Here is a 26,799-nt window from a genome sequence, read left to right as displayed (position 1 = left end):
ACCTGCCTGCGGCGGGTGACAAACGATAAATCGATGCACTTGAGGAAGATAAATGTATCTTTGATGCCCTGCTTTCTTCTTTCTCTCTCGTGCAGAGCTCAGCCCGGAGAGATGTTTTCAAGCAGACAGAGAGTGCAAAACTATCTTTCTTCGGCAGTGTTTGAGTTGTCAGCATCGAAAACTGGGAGGTGTCTAAATAAACCCGCGGATATGGGTCTAGCTGCTGAGAGCACATCAAGATTGTTCCGAGAGTGCTTTGCATGTTACAGATAGATGAGAGTGGGAACACTCAAAACTGCAAACGTTCGGAAATACGAAATAAAGTGGAATGTAAAAGCTTTTTTGGCAGAGTCAGTTAAAAATTTTGTGTCTTAGTGATTTTCTTATTAATTTACACACTTTTTATGTGTCGTTTATCCTGTTCGAGTTGTTTGCTTTAACAGAAAAATCACGTTTAAATTCATTTTTCAAACTAAATCTCTCTTGATCAGTTTTAGAGTATTTCTGAAATCCTAAAGATATTTTTCTGGAATTAATTGTTGCTTTTTATTGAATTAATCATTTATAAAAACAAAGTTCCATATTCATTCCTTTCCATAATCAAATATCAAAGGTAGCTTTGCTCCAATTTGCAGTCAAGTGCGACTTATCATAGAATCATACTAAAAAATTAAAATAAATAACTTTAAATCATAAAAAACTTCAATGAAGCACCTGAAACATTTTGAAAATTCTTTTCATCAAAATGCGCAAAGATTTTTTTAAATTTTAACTTAAATTTAAAATGTGGCGTTCCACAGGGATCAGTTCTCGGCCCCCTTTTGTTTTCTATCTATATGATTGACATTAACAGAATATTTAAGAACAGATGCAAATATCATATTTATGCAGATGATATTCAACTATATATTGAGTGCAGTGTGGGCGAACTAGATGACGCTTTCGGAATAATGAATTTAATATTACAGGATGTTTTGAAATGGTCAGAAAAGCATGGGCTACGTTTAAATCCGAGTAAGACCAAGGCAATGCTCATTCATTCATCTCGAATTAAACCAAAATTAAATTTTAGCAATCTTCCAAAGCTGTTTTTAGGTGGTTCTGAAATTGAATTTGTTGATAATTTTAAAAATCTAGGAGTGTTTTTTGACCAAGAATTTCGCTGGGATAAACAAATTTCTACAGTTTGTCAGAAAGTTTATGGCACTTTAAACAATTTAAATAAATTTCGTGCTTTGACCCCTGAAAAAATTCGCCTTCAACTTATAAAAAGTTTAATTCTACCTCATATTGATTACTGCAGCATAATATATTGTGACGTGAGAAAGGAGCGACTGAAAAGGATAGATGTGGCATTAAATAATTGTTTGAGATATGTCTATGATATAAATTTCGGTGAGCGCATAACCCCTTTTTATGCTAAAGCAGGTATTTTGAAAGTTGAGGAGCGAATGAAGCTGAACACTCTGTTGATGACACACAAAATATTATATGAAAACAGCCCCCCCTATTTAAGGAAATTATTATTGCTGCGCGATGACTGTCAAGTCAGAGCTGCTAGAACACACAGATTGTTTCTCCTTCCGCCATTTGATTGCAATGATGACTCTTTCAGAATGACAAGCTATCGCCTTTGGAATGCACTGCCGCAAAGTTGGTGTTTGAATGAAAATATTAACTCATTAAAAAATAAATTATTGCAGCAATATTTGAACCAGTATAGGCTGAATGAATGAAATAAAAAATTAAAACAGAATTTAAAAGGACTGATCTGGAATAATAAAAGCTGAATTGCGAGGCGAAAATCAAAGACGAAAATAAAGCCTGTTTACTAAACATAATTTGAGCTGCAGTTTTTTGCCAGGAGTAAGAGCAAAAAAAGAACAAAGAAAGCGGCATTCGGAAGTATCAGGCAGTCATCTAAATGCAAGCTTTCAGCATCCAGAAAAAGAAAAAAAAATGTCCAAAGAACTTTATTACTGTTAATTTTTCTTTTTGTTTTGTATTTTGTTATGTAAAAATTTGTATGTAAAATTATCATCTTTTCTCTCAATTATATTAACTTGTATAATTTTGAATGTATAAATGATGTATCCCGTTATGGGCAGCAATTGCCTTTGTGATAGATCAATAAACACAATTTGCAACTAAATTTCTATTAATAGATTTTAAGAACTCCGCTCATTTTTCTGTATAAAAAATAAGAAGAGAAACTTTGGATTATTTTAATTAAAATTGAATTAATTCAAGTACATAATTTATTACACAATATAATAATTAAATAATATTACAATTTATATTCATAAAAATCTGTTGCAATTTGGCGATTTTGGCTTTTTTTTAAGATCTGGATAAAATAAATTTTTCAAGTTTTAATGTATTTTGCATAAATAAAATTACTTTGTACCACAGTGTGTAGCTTTACTCAATGCCTTCCAACTAAAGTAAACAATAATGCTTTTAGCTAAATAATCCGCGGAAAGCGCTGGTGACAGGCGTGACCTGAAAATTTTGCGCTGTCGTTGGCAATTTGAACAATTAGCAAAGCACTCTTACCGAGTTCGCTCACAATCAGCAGAGGTACAAAGCAGCCGAGATCCGCATTTTCCAGAGAGCGCCCGCAAAAACGCTCTCGCAGACGAAAACAAAACGTCTAATTGCATTAACTCCAATTAGCGCCTCGCTCGCTTCGTGCCAATTAATTTATTCGTGCAAATAATTCGCCTTTCAACGAGGACGTTTTCCTTCCAGCTCGGGAGTTTCCTCTCTTCTCTCAAAGAAGAAAGATATCTATCCCATTCCCAATTTGCGAATTCCGTCTGCAGAGACGCAAATTGAAATGTCGTGTGTGGGGTCGAAGCAACGAACAAACACGATTCAAATTAAATGATGTTGTACGGAGGAGTGGCGCCGAGACGAAAATTCCGAACCGAGAGAGAGAGATCCGAGTAATAATGCGTGTACAGCGGGAGAGTGTAATTTGGTGTTCCGTCAAGTGCGTGCTTTCTGGCAAATTCGCCATAACGAGAGCCCCTCGAAGAAGGGCCGCTTTTTGCCGGGCGGCGCTGTCGAGCCGGTTGCCTACCCTCCGTTTTTTCCTGCGACAATGCAGAAAGCAGCGCCTTTTCTTTCGCCACACTCGGCCCAAAACTCATTTCTCAAATGAAAATGCTCTTTCTTACTTCGCAGGTGTGCCAGGGCAGGTTGTTATGCTTTCGACCCTTTGAGCCGGGTTCTCTCAAAGAAACTCACGCGCCCGTTTCGCAAAAAATAAAAGAAACAACTCTTCCTTTTTTGCTAAAGACTAGCAGCTGAATTTACACGCGGCTGATTCTCCTGCGCCGGCAAATGGATTCTTTTCTTTTCTTGCTCAAGACAACGTGAGTGTGTGTAAAAGCTTGGATGTGTTAGTTTGAGGAAAAGCTTTTACTAAAAAGCTGTTTACGTCTAGAAGGTCGTATGAGAAATATTTCACAGAACGTGGTTTGGGTTCTTGGGGAAAAAGCTGGAATATTGAAAATGAATATTCAACCCAACTTGTTGAAATTTAGATTTTTTTTGTTCAGAGAATTGAGTGAAATTCTTGGAATCTTTTATGGTTCCCCAAAAAAATGTGGTGGAAAAATCAAATAATCGTTTTCCTCGCTCAAACGTGTAAAAAACTTATCCTAATTTTTTTTATTCCAATGAATTGAAATTAACCAAAGAGATACGAAACCATAAAGAAGAAAGAACAAAAGCTTCCAAAACATGAAATAAAATTGAAGACATCAAGATCAATTTACCTGCAAATAGAAAATATAATTATTTTTTATTTAATTAAATGTAAAATTTTACATCGAATTATAAAAAAACTTTATATTTGTTAAAAAACAACTTCAGGTTTTTTTGTTACTAAAAAATGAAGAGTAAATAAATAAATAAGAAAAAATAAATAAAGCAATCTTTGAAACCAAACAGCTCTCATAATTGAATCTCAACTTCTTGGAAATTGCACCGGCCTTTTTTTTTGCCTCCGCAAATCAATTTCCCATGAAATGAAATGCATTGACGAAACTTCAAAAGCGAGAAAACTTGCTTGTGAAAAGGCGTCATGCCGAACCGGTTCAAGATGCCAAGCATCAAACACGTCGTGATATATTCAATACACAACACATTCGAAACCGCAACAGATGATTGTTGGAAATTGGCACAGCTCTGGCTCTGAATAGAAATCGACAGATCAAAGGGCCAAGGCGAAATCACTCCAACTTTACAAAAAAAAGGCCCAGGTGTTATACGGCATGCAGGTCTACCGCCTCGCTAACAAAAGCGGCTAGAATTTTGCATAACGAGAGTTGCGTCTCATCTCGTTCGCATTGTGATTCATCAAGGCTGACAAAGGGAATCAGAGGCCCGGAGAGAGAAATAAAGCGCCTTTGGTCTCCTCAACAAGGTGCGGCCGGGCTGCTCTAAATTATGTGCCCTTTGAGGCACTGCGAAAATATTATCTGATCGTTATTTGGACTGCTGGACTGGAAATTTCCCTGCGCCACCCCTATCTGGCAAATAATGGTACCTCAGTTTGTGAAATATTGATTTTTGATTGTGTGGGGAAAACAGAACAGCACAAGAAAAAGAAACGATTTCGAGAAATTTTAATTTTCTAAAATATTAGTTCATTGTTAACACATAATTGAATGCCTGTAAATGTTCTTTAAAATTATTAGTAATATAATAAGTAAAAAAAAGAGCTCAGTTTGAGTTTCACAATTAAAATTAATTAAAATTTTTAATATATCAGTCTAGTTTTGAGTAAAAAAATTACTTCAATAATCCTGTAAATCTGTAGACAGGAATAATTAATTTAATTAAAATCTTAGATGAAGCTCGATTTCAATTAAATTTGTTATTTAAAATTTGCATTGAAGTGAACATTTTCAAAAATATATTTCATTCTTTTTTTTAATTATCTCATACAAGACTTTCTTTGTATTAAATATACATTGCGAAATTTGAAAGGATTATTTTTTTTGTATCGAATAGTAATTTCAAGGAATTGATGTGGAAGCAAAACACTCCATCACTCCATGAAAAATTCCTCGTTCTCTCAAGAGCAAAAGTCGGAAGAAAATGTGCGCGCCCTTTTCATGCAGATTTATTACCCGCGGCAAGGACAATGCACGACTGCGACGTAAATCTCCTGGGCAAAATTGATATTATTATATATAGCGCGGGGGGATGATGGGTTTTGCAGGATTCAGTCTGCCCGCCCACGCAGATTGATTTTTGGGCTCACTCTCTGTTATTTCCCTCTCCGGTCTGGCTGGCTAAAATAAATGATGCCCGGCTCTGCGACTTTTTTTATGCACGCCAGGCGGATTTGCCGAGACTCCCGAGGGACCCGAGAGCACTGCTTTAAATTCGTCTAACGAGAAAATTGTGCGTATTTCGAAATGGGATTTTCGTCTCTCTAGACAGAAAAAAATAAACTGACCAAGGGAATATCCCTCGCATGCCTCGCTGAAAATGGCTATGAAATATTTGAAGCTCCAGGAAAATAAGCCTTTGGTCACTGAATTTGTTTGATATTGTTGAAAGGAAATACCGGTTTTTTATTTTACACCGGAGCTTTTTACGATTGCAGTGCTCTGGTTTATTTAAACGGATTAAAAAATAAACACTCTGTTCCGCGGGTTTCGCAACAATTTTTATGCAATGTCGTACCGGGAGATGTACAATGCCGTAAAATTTTACCCCTCTGCAGCATGACCCATATTTTCTCTGCGCTCCGTCTGCGGTGTATTTTCTGCTAGCAGAATTTTTGCGCTGTAATTGAAAGGAAACATACCGGGAATATTATTTCAATTTCAAAACATTCATCTCTCAAATTGGATAATGCAAAATTTGAAATTGGTAGAGATATTAAAATAATATTTTCAGTTTTCAACGCAGAATGTTATTTTTTTAATCCACGCACAAATTAAAAACACGCACTCTAAAAACTATTCCATAGCGATTCTGATTCTAATAGAGTAGATTAACTATTGTTATTTAATTTAAAGAGGAGTGGATTTTGAAATCTGAAAGACGAAGCTTTAAAATTATTATTAAAAAATATGACTTTGTACTGAAAATAATATACTTCAAATTATTTTCCAAACTGTTCAATTCAAACTTGCAAATAGTTTGATTCGATTAAACTTATGTTTTGTAATAATTGCTGCTTTCATAGGTTAAATTTTTAAAAGGATTTTTTTATTTATGTAAAAAAGGAAGGAATTTAATTCACCTTATTAAAATTTCAAATGGAAATTTCCAATCAAAACTAGTAAAATCAACAAAGGTATTTTGGAAATCTGAGGAATATAATTCAGATTAAAGATAATTTGATTTTCTTTAAAAATATCGACTCACAAATTCAAATGTGAAATGAATGGTTGAGGTCGTTGAGGAAATTCCCTCAAATATATTTCTTGGCTTCGACATCAAAGTTTCAATTATCATTCAATCTCTTAGAAAATTGGAATTAAATTAAAAATGAACATATTATTATTAATTTGTTAACATAGCCTGTTTATTTCAACATTTTCATGCATTCCAAAAGCTCCAGTTTTTTTGTTTCTATTAATTTGATTTTGAAACAAATATATATAAAAATATGAAAGCGATTCAAGAAAAGTAATATTTGCTGCTGCCTGATGACTGTCGTCGAAACCAATTTTTCTTATTGCTTCGCGTCTTTCGTCGACGCCGGGAGACGCGTTCAGCCTTTCAATGTAATTACTTTGCGGACCGAATTCTGCTCGTCCATCTGACGGGTAATTGATAGCTGGGTGTTTTATCGCAAACGACCGTGAACGAGCAGAACGATCCATCTGCTTTTCGCGCAATAACAGTTATTGAAAAAAAGCAGGCCAGGGAGACGGAGAGAGAGAAAAAGAGGCTCTCCCCGCAAAAACAAAAGCTGCAGCAGAGAAGAGAAATAAATCAGGCGGCGTTCGAGCAGATGTCGGAGGAGCAGCCGCGTGTGCAATTTGCAAGTGCCGGTGTTTGAGAGTTGGCCCGGCCGCCCGCCCGCTTCTGAATATATGAGGATTTATGCCCCCGTGCAAATAAATCCCAATGGCGGTGGCAAAGTTTTGCACACTTAGCTCTTGCAGAGGTGAGAGTTCGGGGCCGAATCAGAAAGTATTGCAGCAGCGCAGGGTGCTAATGGAGACACCCAGGGCTCTTTCTCCGGAGAGCTCGGCGCGCACCAACTCCCCAGGCATTTTAACAAAGGCAAATGTTTGCATTGTGCGAGACGAGTCAAAAAGAGAGACTCATCGCTCCCGGCGCGGCCCATATTTATCTGCGTCGCGCATCCGACCGACGCCAGAGAGCATGCAATTTATTTTGCGACGCACAAACGCTGCTGTGCTCCGGTCGCGCGTGCTTTTTCATTCCAATTGATAACGAGAGGCGCGCACTTTTTGTTAACATAAAAGCAGCGTGGTTTTGCAAAATTTCCGTGATGTATGACACTAAAAATTAAACTTGGCCAACCAAAAATACGAAAAATAAATAGATAGGTATATGAAGGTTTAAAAACGTTGTTTTGTTTTAAAACAACTGGCTGAATAGTAATTAGCAAACTGATAAATTTACATTTTTTTTTAATATCATCTTTTTAAAGTTCATTGTTTGAAAAAGTAGGTAAATTATATTGTTTTTAAAAAAAATTTATTGTTTTTACAAAAATGTAGTTTTTTATTTTTGCTTCTTATGAAGTCGTTGGAAAAAGTTGAATTTCGAGTTTTTGTACTAAGTCAATTTATAGTTTGCAGTTATATTGATCCAGTGCCTTTCTCATCAGTTCCACTGAAGATTCCTGACTACCATTACTCTTAATGCGTCTTTGGTCAGTGTGAATTTTGACTGCAAAAGTGCCTACATTAGCCTTTTGCGTGATAAATGGAAAAAGTTGAATTTCGAGTTTTTGTACTAAGTCAATTTATAGTTTGCAGATATATTGATCTAGTGCCTTTCTCATCAGTTCCACTGAAGATTCCTGACTACCATTACTCTTAATGCGTCTTTGGTCAGTTTGAATTTTGACTGCAAAAGTCCCTACATTAGCCTTTTGCGTGATAAATGGAAAAAGTTGAATTTCGAGTTTTTGTACTAAGTCAATTTATAGTTTGCAGTTATATTGATCCAGTGCCTTTCTCATCAAATCCACTGAAGATTCCTGACTACCATTACTCTTAATGCGTCTTTGGTCTGTGTGAATTTTGACTGCAAAATTTTTATTTATAAAAAAGGTATTTGTGGAGATTTTGTAATGTTTTATCGGAGCCAAGAAATATCACTCTTCATTTCTTGTCAATTCGTTGATTTCCCGTCACACCTTTTAAATTATTTAAAAAATCAAACCCGTTCCCTTTTAAAAAGGTCCTATTGGGTATCTTCAATTTAAAAAAGCAAACATCGGTAAAAGATCAAAGAAATTGCAAAAGGCAACCATTCAAAATAAGAAACAAAGATCATCAACGAGAGGGTTTTTTGTGTGCAAAAAATATAACCTTTAGCCATTTTCTTCGAGGAGCACGCGTGGGAAAAACGACTGGCCTTGATGTTTATACAAATTTGATATCCCCTGTAAAATCTGCCAGTCCATGGTGTAATTCTATTTATACAGTAACTCTGTGAACGCACGTACGCAGAAGGTTTCTTTGTCCGACGACTCTCTCATTATTCAAAGTCGCACAACCCACGGGTTTTCCGATATTTCATCATGCGAAGCTCCAGCCAGAGGTAACAAGCAGAGAGAATAAAATTAAAAGTAAAGGCAACGTTACAAATGCACTCACGCATTGGATAAAAGGGTAGAAAATTGCTATTGAAATAAATTGAGAAACTTGATGATTTTCAATGTAAAGGTTATTAAGAAAAAGTTAAATCATCAATCAATGATTTTTTTAATCAAATCAATCAAGTCGATAAAAGAAGCAATAATTTATAGGGATAATAAAAATTAAATTATTTTTTTCCGGAACTAATTTGAATATCAACATGATAAAGTTTTATTTTATTTTGAATATCATAAATGCCAAATATTGATTGCCGAGCCATCTTTGTTTTTGAGCAAAACTTCCATAGCCATTATTTTATTATTTTATATCTTTTCAACACGTGACCGGAGCTTAGTCTTGATTTCCCAAAAGTTTCCGCGCTCTTAAACTAGAATTTAGCGACAAGAATTGTCTTTATAATTTCTCTCTGAGGATATCATTTGGTCCGGTATAAAGCTCGGCACATTTTTTTTCTTTTTTTAACTGTAAAAATATTATTCATGCGCGGTTTCACGGCTGGAGGATTTAAGCGTTGGCAAGTCCGCATTTGCATGATATTCAGCACGGTATACGTCCTGCATAATTTTAAAACTTGGAAAAAGAGCCGGATGGTGTGTTTTATTAAAAAGCTGGAAATGAAATTCCGATCTCACTTTCTCAATAACGCGTGTTAAAAAAAAGTGTTATTCTTCACAGAGAAAAAAATAAACCCATCGTTTTCGGCGATAAAACTTAACGACTCTCGCCGGGTTAACCTTATGCAAATATTATACATTTTCCCATTTTATCTTCTCGTTTCCACGCACACGCGGCTCAAATTTGATTCCATTTCCCGCGCCTTTGAAGCTGAAACTGACACAATGTCAATTTCCGCACTGCGGAAGATAATAACTGCGTTTTTACATTTTTCAGCTCGATTCGTTGAAACGTAAAAAAATGTGCTGGCAGCGGCGAAATTGTGCCTTTTAATCTCAATTAAGCGTGCGTGTGCTTTAATAATTCAGGCCGGTGCGCGAATTTTCCCTTTTTAATGTGCAAAAACGAGGATACGCTCTCTTCTCTGACATACACACACACACGGAGAGAGGGAGAGGTGGTGGCATTTTAATCAAGCTAGCTGATCCATAAATTCGCAGCCGCATGGCAAGCAGGTGCAAACGAGCTCCTTGTTGGTTGCTTGCGGATTTTATTTTAGAGCCTCGACGGCAACGGGGGTGCTAATTCCTCACCGTCGGTCCTCCCAACGGACCCCTTTCGCCGGGAATGCTTGCAGCACGGGAAACGCCGCCGCCGGCGAAATTGGAAAAGCTCCTCACCTTTTCTTTCCACCGAATCGATGTATGCTCAGCATAATAATATCGAGCGACAGATGAAAAGGTTAAGGTTTTGTGCACAAACACTTTTATTATTTACACGGAGAGCGTATTTTTCTGCTGAAATATGAATACTCGTCATGCAATCTATTTTCTTTCCTGGGAAATGTATTTTTTACTGAAAAAAAATGTCATTTTCTGCCTAGACAGTTCTCGTAAGGAAATACAATTCTGTGTTTTTTTTTTCAATATTCATTTCAAGACCTTCATGCAATATAAGATTTTGTACACCCGTCAAAAGGTACTTTTTTTCAATTCCTCTTTTGGTACTGTGATTAAATTTTCCCCATTGGGAAAAATAGAAACCGGGTCGATCGACTCAATAAGAATTTACTTGAAATATTCTTGAAATTTGTAGAACAAAATCAATTTTTTATTATTTTCTGATACATGATCTGTATAGAAACCCTGCATTATGTAACAAAAAAGGTTTTGATAGTATATTATTGAATTATTATTATTGTCTATTTTTCCAATGATAACAGATAACAAAAGTTTCATATACTGAAAAATAATTGATTTTTGGGAGGAAAACTTGAAATGGAGGACGAAACGTTTGTAGGTTCACAACAGTAAAAAAAATAATGAATTTGTTGAAATAAAATCCGGCTTCCTCGGTGGAGATGAGCAACTTTATTGTTTCTGCATGGTACAGAAAATCCCTGCTCTACTAGTTTCGGTTGCGGGTTGCAACCCTAATTCATGAGCTGTTGAAATGAAATAAGCTGACATTTAACCAATTTTAATTACATTTTGAAAAATTAACATGCAAATTATATTCAAAAAATTTTTAAAATTAAATTACAATATTTTTCTCCACTGAGGAAGCCGGATTTTATTTCAACAAATAATATGACCACCTCAAGTGCCAAAAGGTTCCACAACAACATCTTCAAGAACCTATACAGAAAAATAATGAATTGTTTATCAATTTAAATTGAATAAATTTAAATAATCTTAAAAATGTTAAAAAAGGTAAAATATCGATATTTTTAACTGTTAAATGTTAAATTTGTTCTATTTTTAACTTTAAAAAACTTTTGGTCTTCAAATCATACAAATTAAAAAATTTTATGCCAAAATTATTTGATGTAAATTGAATTAATTAATTTCTGAACTCTCTTCTTTACCTGAGGTATCGTTTTTTTTTTTCTTTTAAATTTTTCTAAATCTAATTTTTCAATTCTCAAAGAGAAACCTGACCACATTTTCCTATTCTAGCGTGGCGCCGTGTGGTTTGCACTACTCGAAAGAGCGGCTATGCAAACTCTAAATAATAATATAATGTGCACGCAAATTTACCGCGCGCGCTCTGAATCAAGGGAAAATTCTCGTCGGTGCCAAGCAAAAGCCAGGGCGAAACTGTGATATGCTTGTGGTCCGACCGCATCACGTTTGATGCGGGCAAAAGAATGCCCCAAAGTTGCTCCTTCGGTGCTGAGGTTTGCGGTTGGACGCGTAAAAAACTTCCAAAGTTGCAAAAAACAGGTCCATTGCCCCCTCTCTGTTGACTTTTATTTAAATTCTCCGACCCGCCTCTCGAATGGGTAAATAAAAAAAAAAAACGGAAAAATAACAAAGCTGTCGGCGGCGTTTACAAATTCGCTCGTTTTCGGCGTCAATTGGCATGTAGGTTATTCCTGTGTGTGTGCGCGACGCGACGAGTTAGTGCCCCTGCTGATTGCTATTTGCTCCGAGTCAACACTCGGGTGTGTAATTACCTCGGTGCTCTCTCACGCCGCTCCCTCTTTTCCAGCCGCCCCGTAAAATTCTCTGCTCTTCTGCTGACTGAGATCGATACGCCGATACCAACTTGTAGCAGAGTAAGAGAGCAGGTGCATCATCTGTACCGTCTGCACTCACGCTGGGCCATTGCAAAACCCTAAAACGCAGAAATCGAGAATATTTGGCACAGCAGAGTCCATTTTCGTAATGGAATAATTGCAATTTTTTGGAACATCCTCAGCTTTTGCAATCAAGCACTTTCGGGCGGGAGGAAATTAGTTTGTCCCAACCGGCAGGATAAAATTTTCTCCGTGGCGTTTTTCTTAGCTAGCAAATCAGTTGTTTCAAATAAAAACCATTTACTTGTTGCAAACTTTTTATGTATTTATTTTCTAGACAGGGGAAAAAATTACATCATGAGATCTTCTGAGGATTACAAATAATATAAGGTCACTTATTGAGCACAAGTTATAGAATAATTATTGATGAAATTTTCACTTCAAATACTGATTTCAAACGCATATTTTTCTTCACTCTTCTGTGAAAAATTCTTTATCTTCAAATATAATAAAATAAATTAATAAAGGAAAAAATAATGAAAATAGCGTAATATAAAAAATGTTTAAAACACATCCCTGGCCGCTGTGAATTGCTTATACAGCTTTGAGGTTTACTCAAAATGAAAGGCCGTACACTTGTACTTGGGGCAAGATAATTTTATACGTGAAAATAAAATAATATTAAACCAATTTTCGTTTTAAATTCGAAAGTGATTTTATTTTAGAATATTGCCTTATATTTCATACAAAATTTAACTACTCAAAAATATTTTTTTGCTTTGAATCCTTTGGATCCTGAGAAACACAACAAGAAATTATTTTCTTTTTGCTTAGAATCCTTAGTTTCACAGATGCTTCAGACTGTCTTGAGTCCAAAAACACGAAAAAGATTGATACTTGCAGTTTTCAGATCATTTCGCCGTGATATAGCCTACTTTTGATAACAAAATAAATGAAAATTCTTACTACCCAAAAAAATTTTCCTTTGCTTGTCTTCAACTCTTTCAATTATTCGAGTCTCTCTATCGATAGCTGGCCAATTTTGACACGACTGCCATTTATTGATGCGTCTTGCTCACGGTCACACGTCAAAAATAAAAGTAAACAACAATAATAATAAAAAAAAAATGAGTTGTATGTGTGTTCATGCCTCGGTTCCCTCTACATCCTGTCGTGCTCGTTGCTTTTTTCCTGGGCCAGTTTCACCATAATTATGACCTCATTTCCAGGTCGGCAACTGAAAAACCGGCGCCCGTAATGCTGTTTGCCGCTGCGTAATTTTGTATAATTACGCCAGCACGATGTAATTACCCAGTCTCTCTCCGATTTGACATTTACAACAAAGCTTTCGTGCATGTCGATTGCAAGCACGCTCTTTATTTTTTCCATGTTCCAAGGACGCACTCGGTGCTCGTAACAGGAAAAAGCAAACACAAATCATCCGAGCTTTCGAACGTGCTAATTCGCAATTACTATTTATGGTATTGCACACCTCTCTGTTTAACGAGCGAAACGTTGAGTGAGTTTTCCAATGAGTGGCTCAGCATTTCAAACCACATCAAAGCTCTGGTAAATTGAAACTGCATTGATCGCTTGCAAAATAAACTGCTCTGCAGCGCCGTATTAAAATCTAAATTGAAATATTAAAAAGATTTAATTTTGAATCTTTAAATTAATAATTATGCTATAAATTTCACTGTCTAGAAATAGTTTTAAATTTTTATGACTTTAAAAGTATTGAATTTTTATTTAACTTTTTCCCTAATTTATTTTTCGTTTTAGTAGTTTCGAGCTATAATTTTCAGTAATTTAAATAAACTGTATCTACACTTTTGAACAATGTGAAAACAATCTGTGACATTATCCTTTTTTATGACGAAATTAAACGTATAAAAAAACACAAAAATATTATTTAATTGAGGGTGATAAACATAAGGGGCTTCAAATATTTTATAAATGCAGTAATGAGCTTTCATACACGCAGAACCTTGAAATTTAACCATCTGTCAAACAGGGGTAGCCATAGAGTGACAGAACGTGACGTGGATTTACAAGCATCAGAAATAAGAATTGCTTTATAATTGCAAATTGCAATCCTTGGATCAAATTTAAAAAAATCTTGACGCAGTGTTTATTTTTTTTCCTTACAATTTTGAAACTGAGCTTCAGCTTTGGTCTGAATTTTGTTTTACTTCAATGACATGGAAAATAAATGCGAAGTACTAAAAAAATAGAAATGAAGCGATCGAGCTTTTCCTCGTTGCAGAAAATTGTTTTTATTCAAAAACAAATGGCTCTACCAGTTTCGGTCACGGTCTGCGACCCTATTTCATGAGCAAACGCGCTGCTCGCTGACTAATACAATTTTCTGCAACGAGGAAAAGCCCGATCGCTTCATTTCCATGATCATCTCCTCGAGTGTCAACTTCTTCAAACTAAAAAATTGGCTTATCTTTGAAAAATTCAACAGAGAAAGTTTGTTATGCTTTTTTATTTAAAAAACCGCCTGAAAAAACGCAATTAACCTAATTTTTATCCAATGAAATTGTGATGCATTTTTGAAACAACAACAACAATAAAAAATAAACAATGACGAATATGCTTTTTAACTTTTTTTCAAACTGATCTATTTATTCGTCGCAGCAATTCGCTTCTATTATGTTCTTCCATCTGCATAAGTTCCAGGAACTCTTCGCAAATAACAATTATACATTACCGAGCATACAAATCTATGAATAGCGAATGGAACCAGAGAGGAAGCAAATAGAGCTATTGTTTGCATCCCAGGCGGACCGTTGTTGTGCAGCCAGCGAGTAATAGCAAGTCATCACCGCAGGTGTATTGCAACCGCAACAACGAGGGTCTCTCGTGTTGTTTGTCGAATTAGAAATCGGAGAGAGAGAGCGGACGCGCGTTCTCTCTCACTCGGCCCCCGCGGTTTCGCCGGCAGTCTCTAACCGCCTGCTCGGGCGAGAGTATGCAATTTGTCGGGCACCCGCGTCACGCCGGTTGCATAAGGCTGAATTCCACAGGCGCAATTGGAATTTATTGAGTCCCAAGGGCGTCCTATGGTCATATTAGCACAGAAGCGAGGCGAACAAAGAGGGTAGTTTCAAGAACTGCTTGAGGACGTTGAACTAAATAAGTTAAAAAGAGGAGGGAAAAATTATTAAAACTGATAAAATTTAGACGTTAAAGAATTAAAAAAGTGTCAATTGAAATGAATTTTGGATCATTTAAAACAAAAATGAAGTACAATTCCGCTAAAATTGATAATAAATTGTTGGGAGATTTAAAAACGGCTGATATTTTAAATAACAGTGGTTAAAAAATTACAAAAATTGTGGAATTTTTTAACATTTAAATTACAATTTCCGAAATTTGCTCTCATTTGATCCAAATTTTTGATGGTGTTCAAAGTTTCAATTAAATTTTGAGCTCACTTAAACATACAGAAGAAGAAAATTTATTTGAAATTTGGATGGGAGTTTTTGAAAATGTCAGATTTTTTTTTTTAATTTTAACGGAATCATTTCAATTCTCAGGATTTTTTTTATACATAAACAGATATTCTTGTTTGAAATGGTCAGAATGTATTAATTTTTGTAACTTTTGGTTGTTGACAGGTGCCGCCAAAGAGAAGAGCCAGACGAGCTGGAAAAAAGAGCACAAGGCTGCACGCACGCTGGGCATCATCATGGGCGCCTTCATCCTGTGCTGGCTGCCCTTCTTCCTGTGGTACGACATCACCAACCTGTGCGGGGACGCGTGTCCGTGTCCGCCCGTGGTCGTGGACATGGTCTTCTGGGTAGGCTACTTCAACTCGGCGCTCAATCCGCTCATTTACGCGTACTTCAACCGCGAGTTCCGCGAGGCCTTCCGCAACACGATCCTCTGGGTGTTTCCGTGCTGCCAGCGGCCCTCGGCCACGCCCACCACCTTCCTTTGACCAATCAAAAATCAAGCGACTGACTTCTTCGAGAGACGAGTGAATGATGCTGCTACTGTTGCCAAACGCACTGTCGGTGAGAATGTTGGCTCGAATGATAGAGTGACGGACCGAAAGGAGCGCGCGCGTTTTTAGGTGTTAATTGATGAAAAAAAAGAAGAAAATAAACGACGTTGTAAAAAGCAAAAAATTATATGAATCACACAAAAAAACATAAACTTCACAAAAAATGTGCAACATTTACTTAAAGGTCTGCAACGCCCCAGCTTGAAATATAAATCGAATTGATAATTTCTGTCTTGGGTTTTGCAGCTCTTTAAAACGTTACTGATTGATTGATTAAATATTAATTGTATAATTAAATATTGATTGTTGTTGGTGAAACCAGTACCCGTGTGGGTCACATAGTATACCAAAACAGAGTATTGAAGTCTCTATCTCTCTATATTCACACATACACACACAATTGAACAAAAGAAAAGTTATTTAAGAAAGAAAAAAATCAAGCCGATTCTCAGAGGGTTTTATTTTTCATATTCGCTCAATCTCTTTGCGTACAAACCTAGGTGTATTTTATCATGAGTGTGATTTTATGGGCAAACAAACTCACATGTTTACTCTCACTAATGTTAATAATTGTTTGACGAAAGTATGTGTTGAGTTTTACGTGGTTCATAATTATAGTTGAGGGCGCATGAGCAGATACTCACAAATCACCTAGTTGCGCAAAACTGCAGTTTTATGTAGACAATTTTCTCGTAGGGACGTTAACTGTGTAACACACTCATCAAGACTTTGGTTGCGAGTTTAAATTAAGACCCTTCCGGTAGCAAAAAATGGGAGCATTTTAAAGTTAACTGGAAATGTTTGAAGTATGCAACCTGCTGGACATTAATGTGAATCCGGTTGCCTATCTTTAATGCACCAAAATAATATCTAACTTGGAAGATTTTTTTGCTCAACGAAGGGTCTTCTTTGCAAATTTATCTCCAGTTATAAAAGATGTCTGCAGCCGCAAAAATGCTTATTCTATATTTGAAAAATCGGCAAGCCTATTTTTATCACTAGTCAAGAGCTCGCCATAGAGGATATTTTATCTTCATTATTGTGTTCGTTCTTCTCGGAGCTTTACTTTTCCTACTGCAACTCATTTTATTTAAGCCTTGGAAACAATTAAAAATGTTTTTGTTGACGATAAAAGGAGAGACAAAAGCTGTTAGCAATAAGTGGAAATTAATTAGGACGCGAACGGCGTTCTCGCGAGTTTATTAAGAAAAAAAGGAAAATTAAGAATTCTCTGCGCTCGCAGAACCCAAGGAGTTTTGCTGTTGTTGATGCGATGTTCGGTGTTTCCAACAATTGGAGGTGAAAAATATTACTTGGCCTGTCGGTGTATTTTGTGTCCACACGAATATCTACATACATGTCAACGTGCATGTATTCAATGGTTAATTATTAAGTATATGATTGCTGTAAGTGGCACTGGAGGGATACACAAGTGAGTGGAATTGAAAAATGACGAAAATATTATCAATAAACCAGGCGCAGTTTTTGTTTTAAATTCGGAATTATTATTTTCAAACTGAACCCTTCAGTGCTCACCTCTCTCTGTACCTTTCAATGATCTTGGGTTTTTTTACTTTGATAGGTAGACAAGTCCTGAAGATTAGGGTGTCAGTATTGTTTCACTTTAGCAGCCATTTTTACGAGATTCATGTTAAAAACCATTGAACAAAAATATCTCCATTTATATTATTTTTAAGACTTTATTATTTTTAACGCGAGTCGTATTGAATAAAAAGCATTTTTTTATTGTTGCCGCGCATTTTTGTTTGGCTACTCATGATAAAAATATATTCTCGGTTCCTTGCAGATTTTGATATTGCTAACATTCTTCATTATTTGCTGAAGCTTTTCTAAATGAGAATATATATTACATATTTTAACTCTTGATATAGCCCGAGTCCCTTTGATTGTGATATAGAAAGACGAGATGAACAATAAAGCAAAAACATGAAGCATCTTGTATATTTTCTTAAATTTCATTGGCCAACATGTGTGCACCATTTAGAAAGTTTAATTTTAAAAATAACAGATAACTAAATCACATTTTAGCATGTTCGATTTCGATGGGTTTTGAAATGACAGCATCAGAGGTCACAGGAATGTAATTTTAATAAATTCACTTTATTATTCACAGCAGTGATACAGGTTGTGACGTAACAGGAGCTGGATTTTGCACGTTTCGCGGGAGTTACAACATGATATAATACAATTTACGATTTATTACTAAATTACTCATCACAAAATAATCAATACTTTTCATGCTCATTTCAGTTACGGCTAATTGGTATTAATTCTTCGTGGAATTAGTTTAAATGCTCTGCTCGGACGAATTATAGTCTTTGGTATGGAGAGCTACGTTAAAAATGGAAAAATTACTTAACAACATTGGTTAGAGTAGTGAGTAAAGGAACTTCCTTTTCAAGAAAAAAAAACCCCCCAATGCAAATTTTTCTCAATAAGTGCAAAAAATTAATTTTTTTAACAAATATGAAAGCTCATAAGTTGATATTTCGAATTTGTAACTTACAAAAAATGAGGCTAATTAAATTTTTCCCCTCCTTCGAGTTTTATACTTGATATAATACCATATTTATATATTTTATAGTTCACACAGATAATTTTCCTACTTGATATATAATTGACTCGTTGCGTTAACTCACTACTAAAATTTCAATACTACGCCTATCAGCTAATGGAATTTGCACAAACATCAGTGAGTGAAATCGAACTACACTCCTTAATACCACTGTGGATAATGTTCCTGAAAGGCAAAAATCAACAACAAGTGCTGGTACGATTCAACAATGACATTAAACAAATACTTTAGAATCAGAATGATCTGCTGTTATTGCAAAAACGCTCACTATGGTCCTCTCTCGGAGAAATTTTTGAACTAGATCATGAACACGGCGAATGAAATTTTGTAGAGTAAAAATTACACGAGCTGGTAAAAAATAAATATACGAATCACATATTTACCGGTAAGAAAAGAAACACAAAATACTGACACTTAATACAATAAAATTAAGTTGTGTTGATCACTTTTGATGCTTTAAGATTGCGCAGATATGGGCCTGAATATAATGCAAAAGCTGTCAATATTTCAAAACTTTTTTCCGCTTACACGATGTTTTGAGATTATAAGTGGTTAGCAAGATCAGTGACTAGAATACTGTAAACATTCTGCTTAAAATTCATTTAGGGCCGTGAAATATTTTAGAAGCAGAGCACAGCAAATTCAATTATCAAAAATTTCACATATCTGCGCAAAATGCAAGATAAATAAATGCTCGGCTGTTATTTAAATGGCAACCAGCCTGGTCTTGCAGCCCTTGAACTTATCTTGCAAGACCTTGAGAGATTCCGGATCGACTTGTTGTGGACCTTGCAGAGGACTGTTCAGCTTTGCAAGCTTCCGAGGGTCCAGATTTGCGCTGAAAGTTTGCAAGCCCTTCGAAAACCTATAAAAATTTTAGTTTGTTTAAAAAAATCTCATAATTAGCCAATTAAAAAAAAAATACCTCAAAAAGGCATTGTCCTTCATGCTAGAAGGGCTGCTGAGAACTGATCCAAAGCCTCTATTGGACCTGAGGGCACTTTCGCTCTGGGAGCTGCTCAGGTTGAGGCTCAGGTCTCTCTCCGACAATGTATTCCTGATATTGATCCTCATGTTCTCCTTTTTCGGAGGAGTTCTTTCGAAATGGCCTTCTGGTGCCTGGACCATGATCTCAGGTGTCTTCCTTGGGCTGCGGCTCGAGTCTGACAGGCTCAGGTCGCTCCTGGAGTGTTTGAGGACCTTCCCAGACGGAGGCTGCAACCAGGAGTTCTGGGGTGGAACCCTTGGAGAAACTGGAGGTCCTTTCCTGCAGCCCATTAGAATTCCCGCAGCCAAGGACATTTGGTCACAGTCTGGGTGTCGAAGGGAGGCTTTCGGAAGGTCTGGCAGATCAAAACTGCCTTCCGCACTGAAGCTGGTTTCCTCGCATTCCAAAGACCCAACAACAAAGATTGGCTGCGGATGGAAAAACTTATATTTGAATCAAGCTTAAACAAATTATTACCTTTGGCTTATTATTTGTGGTCATCTCGACTTTCTCCTCTTGTTTTTTGCTGCCAATGCTAGTGATTTTGCTGAACTTTTCAGACATTTCATTCTTGAGCAGGCCCATAGTGTTAGAAACTAAATGAAAATAATTCAGTTTTGTATTAAATTAATAAAAATAATGACAAACCCTTTGACAATGACTTGTCTGAAAAATTTCTAGGAATGTGTGCAGGAAGATTTAGAAAGCTGCTGGACGGTTGATGCCCTCTTATTTCCCTTGGAATTTTTGACTTTTTTCTTTCGAGACGAGACACCCGTTCCACTTGCAGCTCATTTTTCAGTCCCAAAAATGTTTCGCAAATGTACTTGATCGATTCTAGAAATTTTCATTAAACACTTGGAATATTTCAGATTTTATTTCTCACCAATAGCCTCTTCCTCCGAGGTTATGGCAACGGCCAAGTTGTTGAAGAAACGCAGATTGGCTGATCGGAAAATATGGAAGAAGCCAGGCTCCATTTCTCCGTCGTCATTTCTCTGTTGGTAATAAATCCTGATGCAGAAACTGGGAGACTTGGACGTTTTAAACAACGAGTTAGTAGAAAGTTGACATTGACCAATCTCGATGTGAGTTATGTCCTCGAGAGGCACATATTGGTAGTGGCTCACTCGATCAGCTTCTTCATCATACCTTAAAATATATTTATTTATAAATCTTTCAACAAATTATTTCAAGATCTCTTACCAAGCCACACAATAAAACTGACTTGTGAGCAACAAAATAATGTCCATGTCAGTTTCGTTCGGATTTCCAGTGCCCTGGTCTGCATCAATGAGGCCCCAAGCACCGACACATTCAGCGGGGTCAGGCAGGAGCAGCTTTTTGCTGTCCTCAATTACGTGCTTCACTTGCTCGGCAGAGGCCGTAATGTCTTCGGTAAACGATGGGTCGCCTCCGCTGAAGATCTCCTCGGGAATGGGATTGCCTGAAAGTGGGCTTTTGATCAGCATTGTGTGGAGTCGGGAAGTTAAATGGTGTGGCACAACAAAGGGTGAAAGAAGAACAGATGGTAAAAAAAACTGTGTATATTTACTGCTTGAAATCTCACCAAGCATGAGGTCAATGGCTGCCTGTCTCTCAGCGTCTCTGAATCGACCTAGGTAGTATCGACTCGCGGAATTCACGCTGTCCTTCATTAAACCCGAAAATTTCCGTTCCCCAGTACGAGTGTAATCACCCTAAAATTAATTAAGGATTAAATAATTTCAGTAATAAAGAAAGAAATTTCAGATATTTCAAAAATTCTGGTTAGATTTTAAGTCACAAAAAACCTTTTATTTGAAAAATAGACATGATGATCAATCAAAAACTAAAAAATCTTGGAGTCGACATTAAATTAATGTAAAAATATTTAAATATTTTAAATAATTAATTTTATTATTATAATTATAGAAAAAACATTTTTATTCATGATATTGAAAAATTTTATTAATTGAAAGTATAATTAATTCCTGGTATTTTCCTCAACATGAAATCTTAAAAAAGTTCTAGAACATTTGATATCACAAAAAACCATAATAATCGATATAAACTGAAAAATCCTGGAGTAGACTTTAATTTGATGAAAAATATTCGAATATTTTAAATAATTGAAATTTTATTATAAATAATAATACCTTGAGAGCATTTGTCCCTGCATATTGCCTACTAATTGCATCACCGTTGTTGGCCCACAGAACTTGGAATGCATTCCTTATGTTCGCCGGCACTGGTTTTTCAGGAGCTATCAACCCCAGTTTAGTGAACACAATTTCCATGACAGTTTTGGCAATGGCAGTCTGTAATTAAAGAAAATTCAGTTTTTTCTTATATTATGAATAACAAATAAGTACTTGAACGACATTGGTGCGGTCAAGGCAGTCAATGCAATTGACTCGGAAAACACCAAACTGGAGGCAGATGCGGCCCTGCTTGTCCAACCAGCAGAACTTTTGCTCGTTAATCACGTCCAAAAGGTGCGAAAGCAAAATCGACACATTTTCAAAATGCATTCCACGGCTGGAAAACAAATACAAAATAATAATTAAATTAATTGTAGATTTTTGACAAATCGAAACAAACCAATATTCGTGGAAGTCGAAAAGGCAGTATGTGAGATCAGGACAGCTGAAGTCACAGACATTTTCAGTGTACGTGTCAGCTATAATTTTCTCTCGGCCCGTTTGCTCTACAAGGTTGATGATGCAAATGTGCCCATAGGTGGCCAATTCCTCATTGAAATGCTTCTCAAATGCCTCTCTAGTTTCAGCAGGGCCTGAATTATTCAAAAATGAGTTATTTTAAATTTTCATTTTACAAGTTTTACCTTTGTCGATTCTGGGCGGAGGCCGGTATTTGATACCAGGCTGACTCCAGTAAACAGGCACCGAGCCCCTGACCTGCACAAAAGACACTTGGTGGTCCAAATAGCTGATGATTTGCTCCGTCTCGACGTAATTAGCCACTTTGCCCTCCTCGTCCACTCCGCGCCGGTTGTATCGAGTGCCAGCTCGAAATCGACTTCGACGCGAGATCACGGTCAACACAAAAGTCTGAAAAATGGAAAAATTTAGAAAAAATAAGGAATGTTTAAAAATGTTGGATTGGCACCTCAAAAACAGGCTCCATGGCCTCTCTGGTCCGGTCAAACCTCCCGAGATCAACTTTGCACTTTTCGACTTGCACGAAGCCTTGGATAACAGGCAGAATCCAGAAATTTGCCATCTCACTCTGCAAAAGTTTGTTTAAATTAAATTTTGAGCTGTTATAGTTAGATATAAAAATTAAAAAAATGATCGAAATATAAATCAAACCGAATCAAACAAAGATTTTTTTACTTTTCTTTGGGAAATCAATAATTGATTAATATGATTTAGGTCTTAAGTAAAAATAGTTTGTAGTTGTTTAAGAAAAAAAAAAAAAAATGATATTAATTAAAAGGGCTTCAAAAGTGAGTTGAATCTAGCAAAAACCACACCCCCGCATGAAAACCATTATCATTTTCATCTGAATTACATAAAATTTTGGAAATATAAATTCTCAACCCCCACATTATTTGATTTTTAAATTTTCTAAAAATATTAACAATTGCAAATACTATCCATTTCAAATCCAGTAGCAATGATTTTTTTCATTTCTTTTTTTTACAGAAGCAATATTTAAATTATAAAATGAAAATTAGTAGACTCCTTACATCGTGGTTGATGATTTCTTTGAGCATGTGCTGGTTCCAGAAGAACCGTTGGTCCAGTTTCTTCCAGAGCGGTGGCGGTTTGTACTCTGGCTGCTCCTTCAGGGTGATCACCTCCTTTTGCTCGATGATCCACTGCCTCTGCTGGCTGTTGGTCAAATCACCACTCGGCGAGAAGTAGAAACTCTGCGAGTCGTCCCAAATCTTGGACAACTCGTCCAGCATCCGCCTCTCAAACTTCTCATTTTCACTCCTGTTGTCCCGTTTCCTCAGAGGCTTGACCTATTAAATAATTTTTAAATATTTTAAAACAACAAATTTTTATGTCTAGTACTTGGGAGGCTGCGAGTTGCGCTGCTTGCACTGTGGTGTTCTTGATGGTGTTCGAAGCGGACTTGATGGAGCTCCACGTTTTGGCCAGACTGGTCTTTGCGGGCTGCTCTAGGACACACCTCTCACCCTGGCGTCGGTTGCAGTGCTTCGTGCACGACTCCAAACCCAGCTCCTAAAATTGAAAACAGTTTTAATAAAACCAATAAACGAAAAGAAAAAATAGAAATCAATAAAGCAAGTCTTGAATTAAGATATAATGTAAATTTATTTTCAAATAACACAAATTTGTTTATAAAAATAAAATACTTATCAATTTTTAACCGTAAAGTAAATTAATAAAAAGTAAAATAAAGAAAATAATTGAACATGTATAAAAATAAAAATTTATTTAAATGTTTTTAACGCAATATATAATTAATGTGAATTATATATTTTAATTTCGTTTTTGACTTTCAGACCTGCTGAGTTACGTCCGGACCCAGGATGTTGAGGAATGCCACGGCCTTGATTTTGTACACTGTGTGCATTCCCGGCAGTTGCCCAACACTTTCGACAGACTTGATGAGGATCAGTCTGGGCAGCAGGCCTGGATTCAATTCAATTTTTCCGACCAGACCGAAGAAGATTCCGAGGCACTCGGGATTCACTGCGTCGACCAAATCCCAACCTGTAGTAATGATAAAAAATTATAATTAATGAATCACCAATTCCTAATAAAAAAAATCTTTCAAAAAACGCTGGAAAATTTTTCATTTAAAATAAATAAGAAATAAAAATTCAAATAGAAAACAAATTGATTTTCATTTATTGTTTAAAAATCGTATTCTCTTTTATGGTTTATTTGAATTTTATTAAACCAGTTTTTTTTTAAATCTAAAATATTAATGCAAAACAATAAAAATTATTGAAACTTTAAAACAATTTTTGTGAAATAAATATATGGCTGTGGTTCATATTTTGTCTTTTTATCCGGTTAGTGATGTGAAATTCCCCAGCATCATGTGGAAAAGTGGGTCATAGGAAGCACGCTCGGCGCTAGCGATGTGTTGCATTATGCACAAAGGGTCCATTAACGAGAGACGACAGAGGAAGAACAATAAAATTATCGATGCATGATTCATGAGAGCTAATGACGACATAAAACTCCAAACTTCGCAAATAATTGACTTAAAACAAAATCACATCACATAAAATTTACTTTTTTTTGGAAAAAACTAGAATAGATTAAAAACTAGACGGATGCATGAGAGAAAGTGGTACCCTGAGGAGGAAACGGACCTGATTTGGGAGTGCAGAGGGCCGTGTTCCTGTCCCACCAGAGGCTGTGCTCGCCCGACTGCAGAATGTAAAAGTCGTCCGTCCTGAAGAGTTCGATGGCCCTCAGGCCGGTGGCCCTGCACGCCATTTCGTCCTGCGAAGGGCAGCCCTGAGAGCCGAACGACCTGAAAGCTGTGTGTCGTTTTTCCTTCCTTCCTCTGCCCGTTTACGCCCCCATTTGTTGGGTAAACAGGCGGTTGCGCGCGGCGATCGTCTTTTGTTTGCGGCGCCAACGCCGGCCCAGATTCGCTGCTGTTTTTCTTTTCCGGCTGCGGTGTGTGTGCCACGCTGCATAAGTGCTCAGGGGCCTGCTGGTCTATTTTATCGATTTTCGCTCGCCTGGCTCTGCTTTGTCGGAGCTTAATGGCAGTTCTTGCTCTACGAATGCACCGAATTTTAAAGGAGGAATTTGGCCGAATGCTGCTCGCAATGATTCACACGAGACCGAGCTCTGCGTTGATTGACTTTTCCCTTCCGCAGCCGTGCTCATTTCGTTGCAGTTAGAAATTATTGCTGTTTTAGTTGAAAATTTCCTTCAAAAATTACCAAAAGTCTAAATTGTAGCTTCTATTTTTTAAATAAAAATTCAATATTATATTAAATTTTTAAATTAAAATGTTTTATTTAATATAATTTATTTCCATTGCTCTTTTTGATCAAATTATTTTCAAGAATAAACTGCATTTCTTTTCTGGAAGATTCTTGATAATTAATATTGTGCTCCTTGAACTAAAATCAAATAACTTAATTAAATTAGTGTAAAATTGAAATAAATCAGAATTATTAAATAATATTTTGATTACGTTAATAATTACATCGCTTAATGTCAAGTTGTCAACAATAAAATTAAAAAATTTCAAATGCAAGTTGTACATTTTCTGATGGTCTTTGTCTTCCACGTATCAAATTATTTTTTAAAATTTAATTTCGAATCTTCACGACTCCTTTATTTTCTGACAATTCTGACAGATCTGCTGCCTTATATTTTTTTCTTTTGTTCCTGGCAAACAGAATTTTGAATAAAATGAGTCACAAAATAAAATCAATATCAAATTCATTAAATTATTTTCGATATACATAGAAACTAGAAAGGGAAAGAGTTGTAATAAAAACAAAGAAATTTATATCAATACTACAATAATATATATTTATTCCTTTTTTATTTTTGTAAACACGTCTCTAGTACACAAAAGATATATAAGGGCTATATTTTTATTTCATCATCATCATCATCGTCGTCGTCAATTATTTTTATTAATTCTGTTCATTCTGTGGAGATTAAACCCATAAGTAGAAAACTATATGTGTATGTTCAAGTATTTTTGGCTGCTGAGGCAACTCAATTTTAAATTGAATTGGGGATCATTCATTTCCTTGTGTGTCCACCAACCTTTTCTTATATATTCAACAATGCTTAAGTTCGTCCCTTTGGTGACTAGTGTGAACATCGTGTGTGTATGTGTGAGTGTGTTTTTTCGTGTATAAGGTATATTATTACACATCGAGATGCAACATGGACCTGCAGCATTTCTTCTCAATTCGTCCCTTTCCGTGTAATATATAATATTAATAGTACAATTTTTTATCTCCATATTAGAGGGTAGATTTTCTCCAGCAGCAGCACGTACACATTTTAAATTTTTGTTCCGTTTTTCATGGTTTGAAACTGTCATTAAATTTATCAGTAATTTTTTCTGCTCGGTTAGACACACAACATGGACATTATAAATAATTAATTAATTTTAAGTATACGCCGCATGACAACATTAAACTCTGCCCAATATAATTTATATCCTCTTTATAAAGGTAAAAATTCCACCTTTTTTTGTTTCTCTCAGCTTTCAATCGTCGACAAACTCGGTAATTTTTTCCCTAATCATTCCTGA

At 36.0% G+C, this 26,799-nt stretch overlaps 2 protein-coding genes across 3 annotated transcripts in view; one reads left to right on the top strand and one right to left on the bottom strand.

Moving 5' to 3' along the window:
* LOC132192900 (octopamine receptor beta-3R-like) overlaps positions 1-17,937 on the top strand; it is a 56,674-nt gene extending 38,737 nt beyond the window's left edge. Inside the window, exon 5 of the mRNA XM_059613115.1 lies at positions 15,600-17,937. Within this exon, the coding sequence (XP_059469098.1) occupies positions 15,600-15,922 (323 nt within the window). The 3' untranslated portion in view covers positions 15,923-17,937. The remainder of the gene's footprint in view (positions 1-15,599) is intronic.
* A 142-nt stretch (positions 17,938-18,079) lies between these two features.
* LOC132192834 (phosphatidylinositide phosphatase SAC2) lies at positions 18,080-25,099 on the bottom strand. Of its 2 annotated transcripts, none has more exons than XM_059613003.1 (16): positions 24,875-25,099; positions 24,055-24,263; positions 23,598-23,768; positions 23,267-23,545; positions 22,684-22,803; positions 22,400-22,625; positions 22,156-22,348; positions 21,927-22,092; positions 21,711-21,872; positions 21,128-21,272; positions 20,779-21,019; positions 20,459-20,724; positions 20,221-20,409; positions 20,050-20,168; positions 19,510-20,000; positions 18,080-19,449 (listed from the first exon to the last, which is right to left on the bottom strand). In XM_059613003.1, exons 1-16 carry the CDS (start codon positions 24,999-25,001, stop codon positions 19,290-19,292), a joined length of 3,264 nt encoding a protein of 1,087 aa, XP_059468986.1. In that variant the 5' UTR covers positions 25,002-25,099; the 3' UTR covers positions 18,080-19,289. The 2 variants fall into 2 exon arrangements, with proteins under 2 accessions (XP_059468986.1, XP_059468988.1); XM_059613005.1 differs by having other exon boundaries at positions 21,143-21,272.
* Positions 25,100-26,799: the final 1,700 nt, after the last annotated feature.

The sequence above is a fragment of the Neocloeon triangulifer genome, unplaced genomic scaffold, assembly GCF_031216515.1.
Source record: "Neocloeon triangulifer isolate White Clay Creek 2 clone unplaced genomic scaffold, ASM3121651v1 ptg000003l, whole genome shotgun sequence".
Taxonomy (NCBI): Eukaryota; Metazoa; Arthropoda; class Insecta; order Ephemeroptera; family Baetidae; genus Neocloeon; species Neocloeon triangulifer.
The sequence above is the reverse complement of the archived record's forward strand: the minus strand, read 5'-3'. Positions and strand labels throughout refer to the sequence as shown.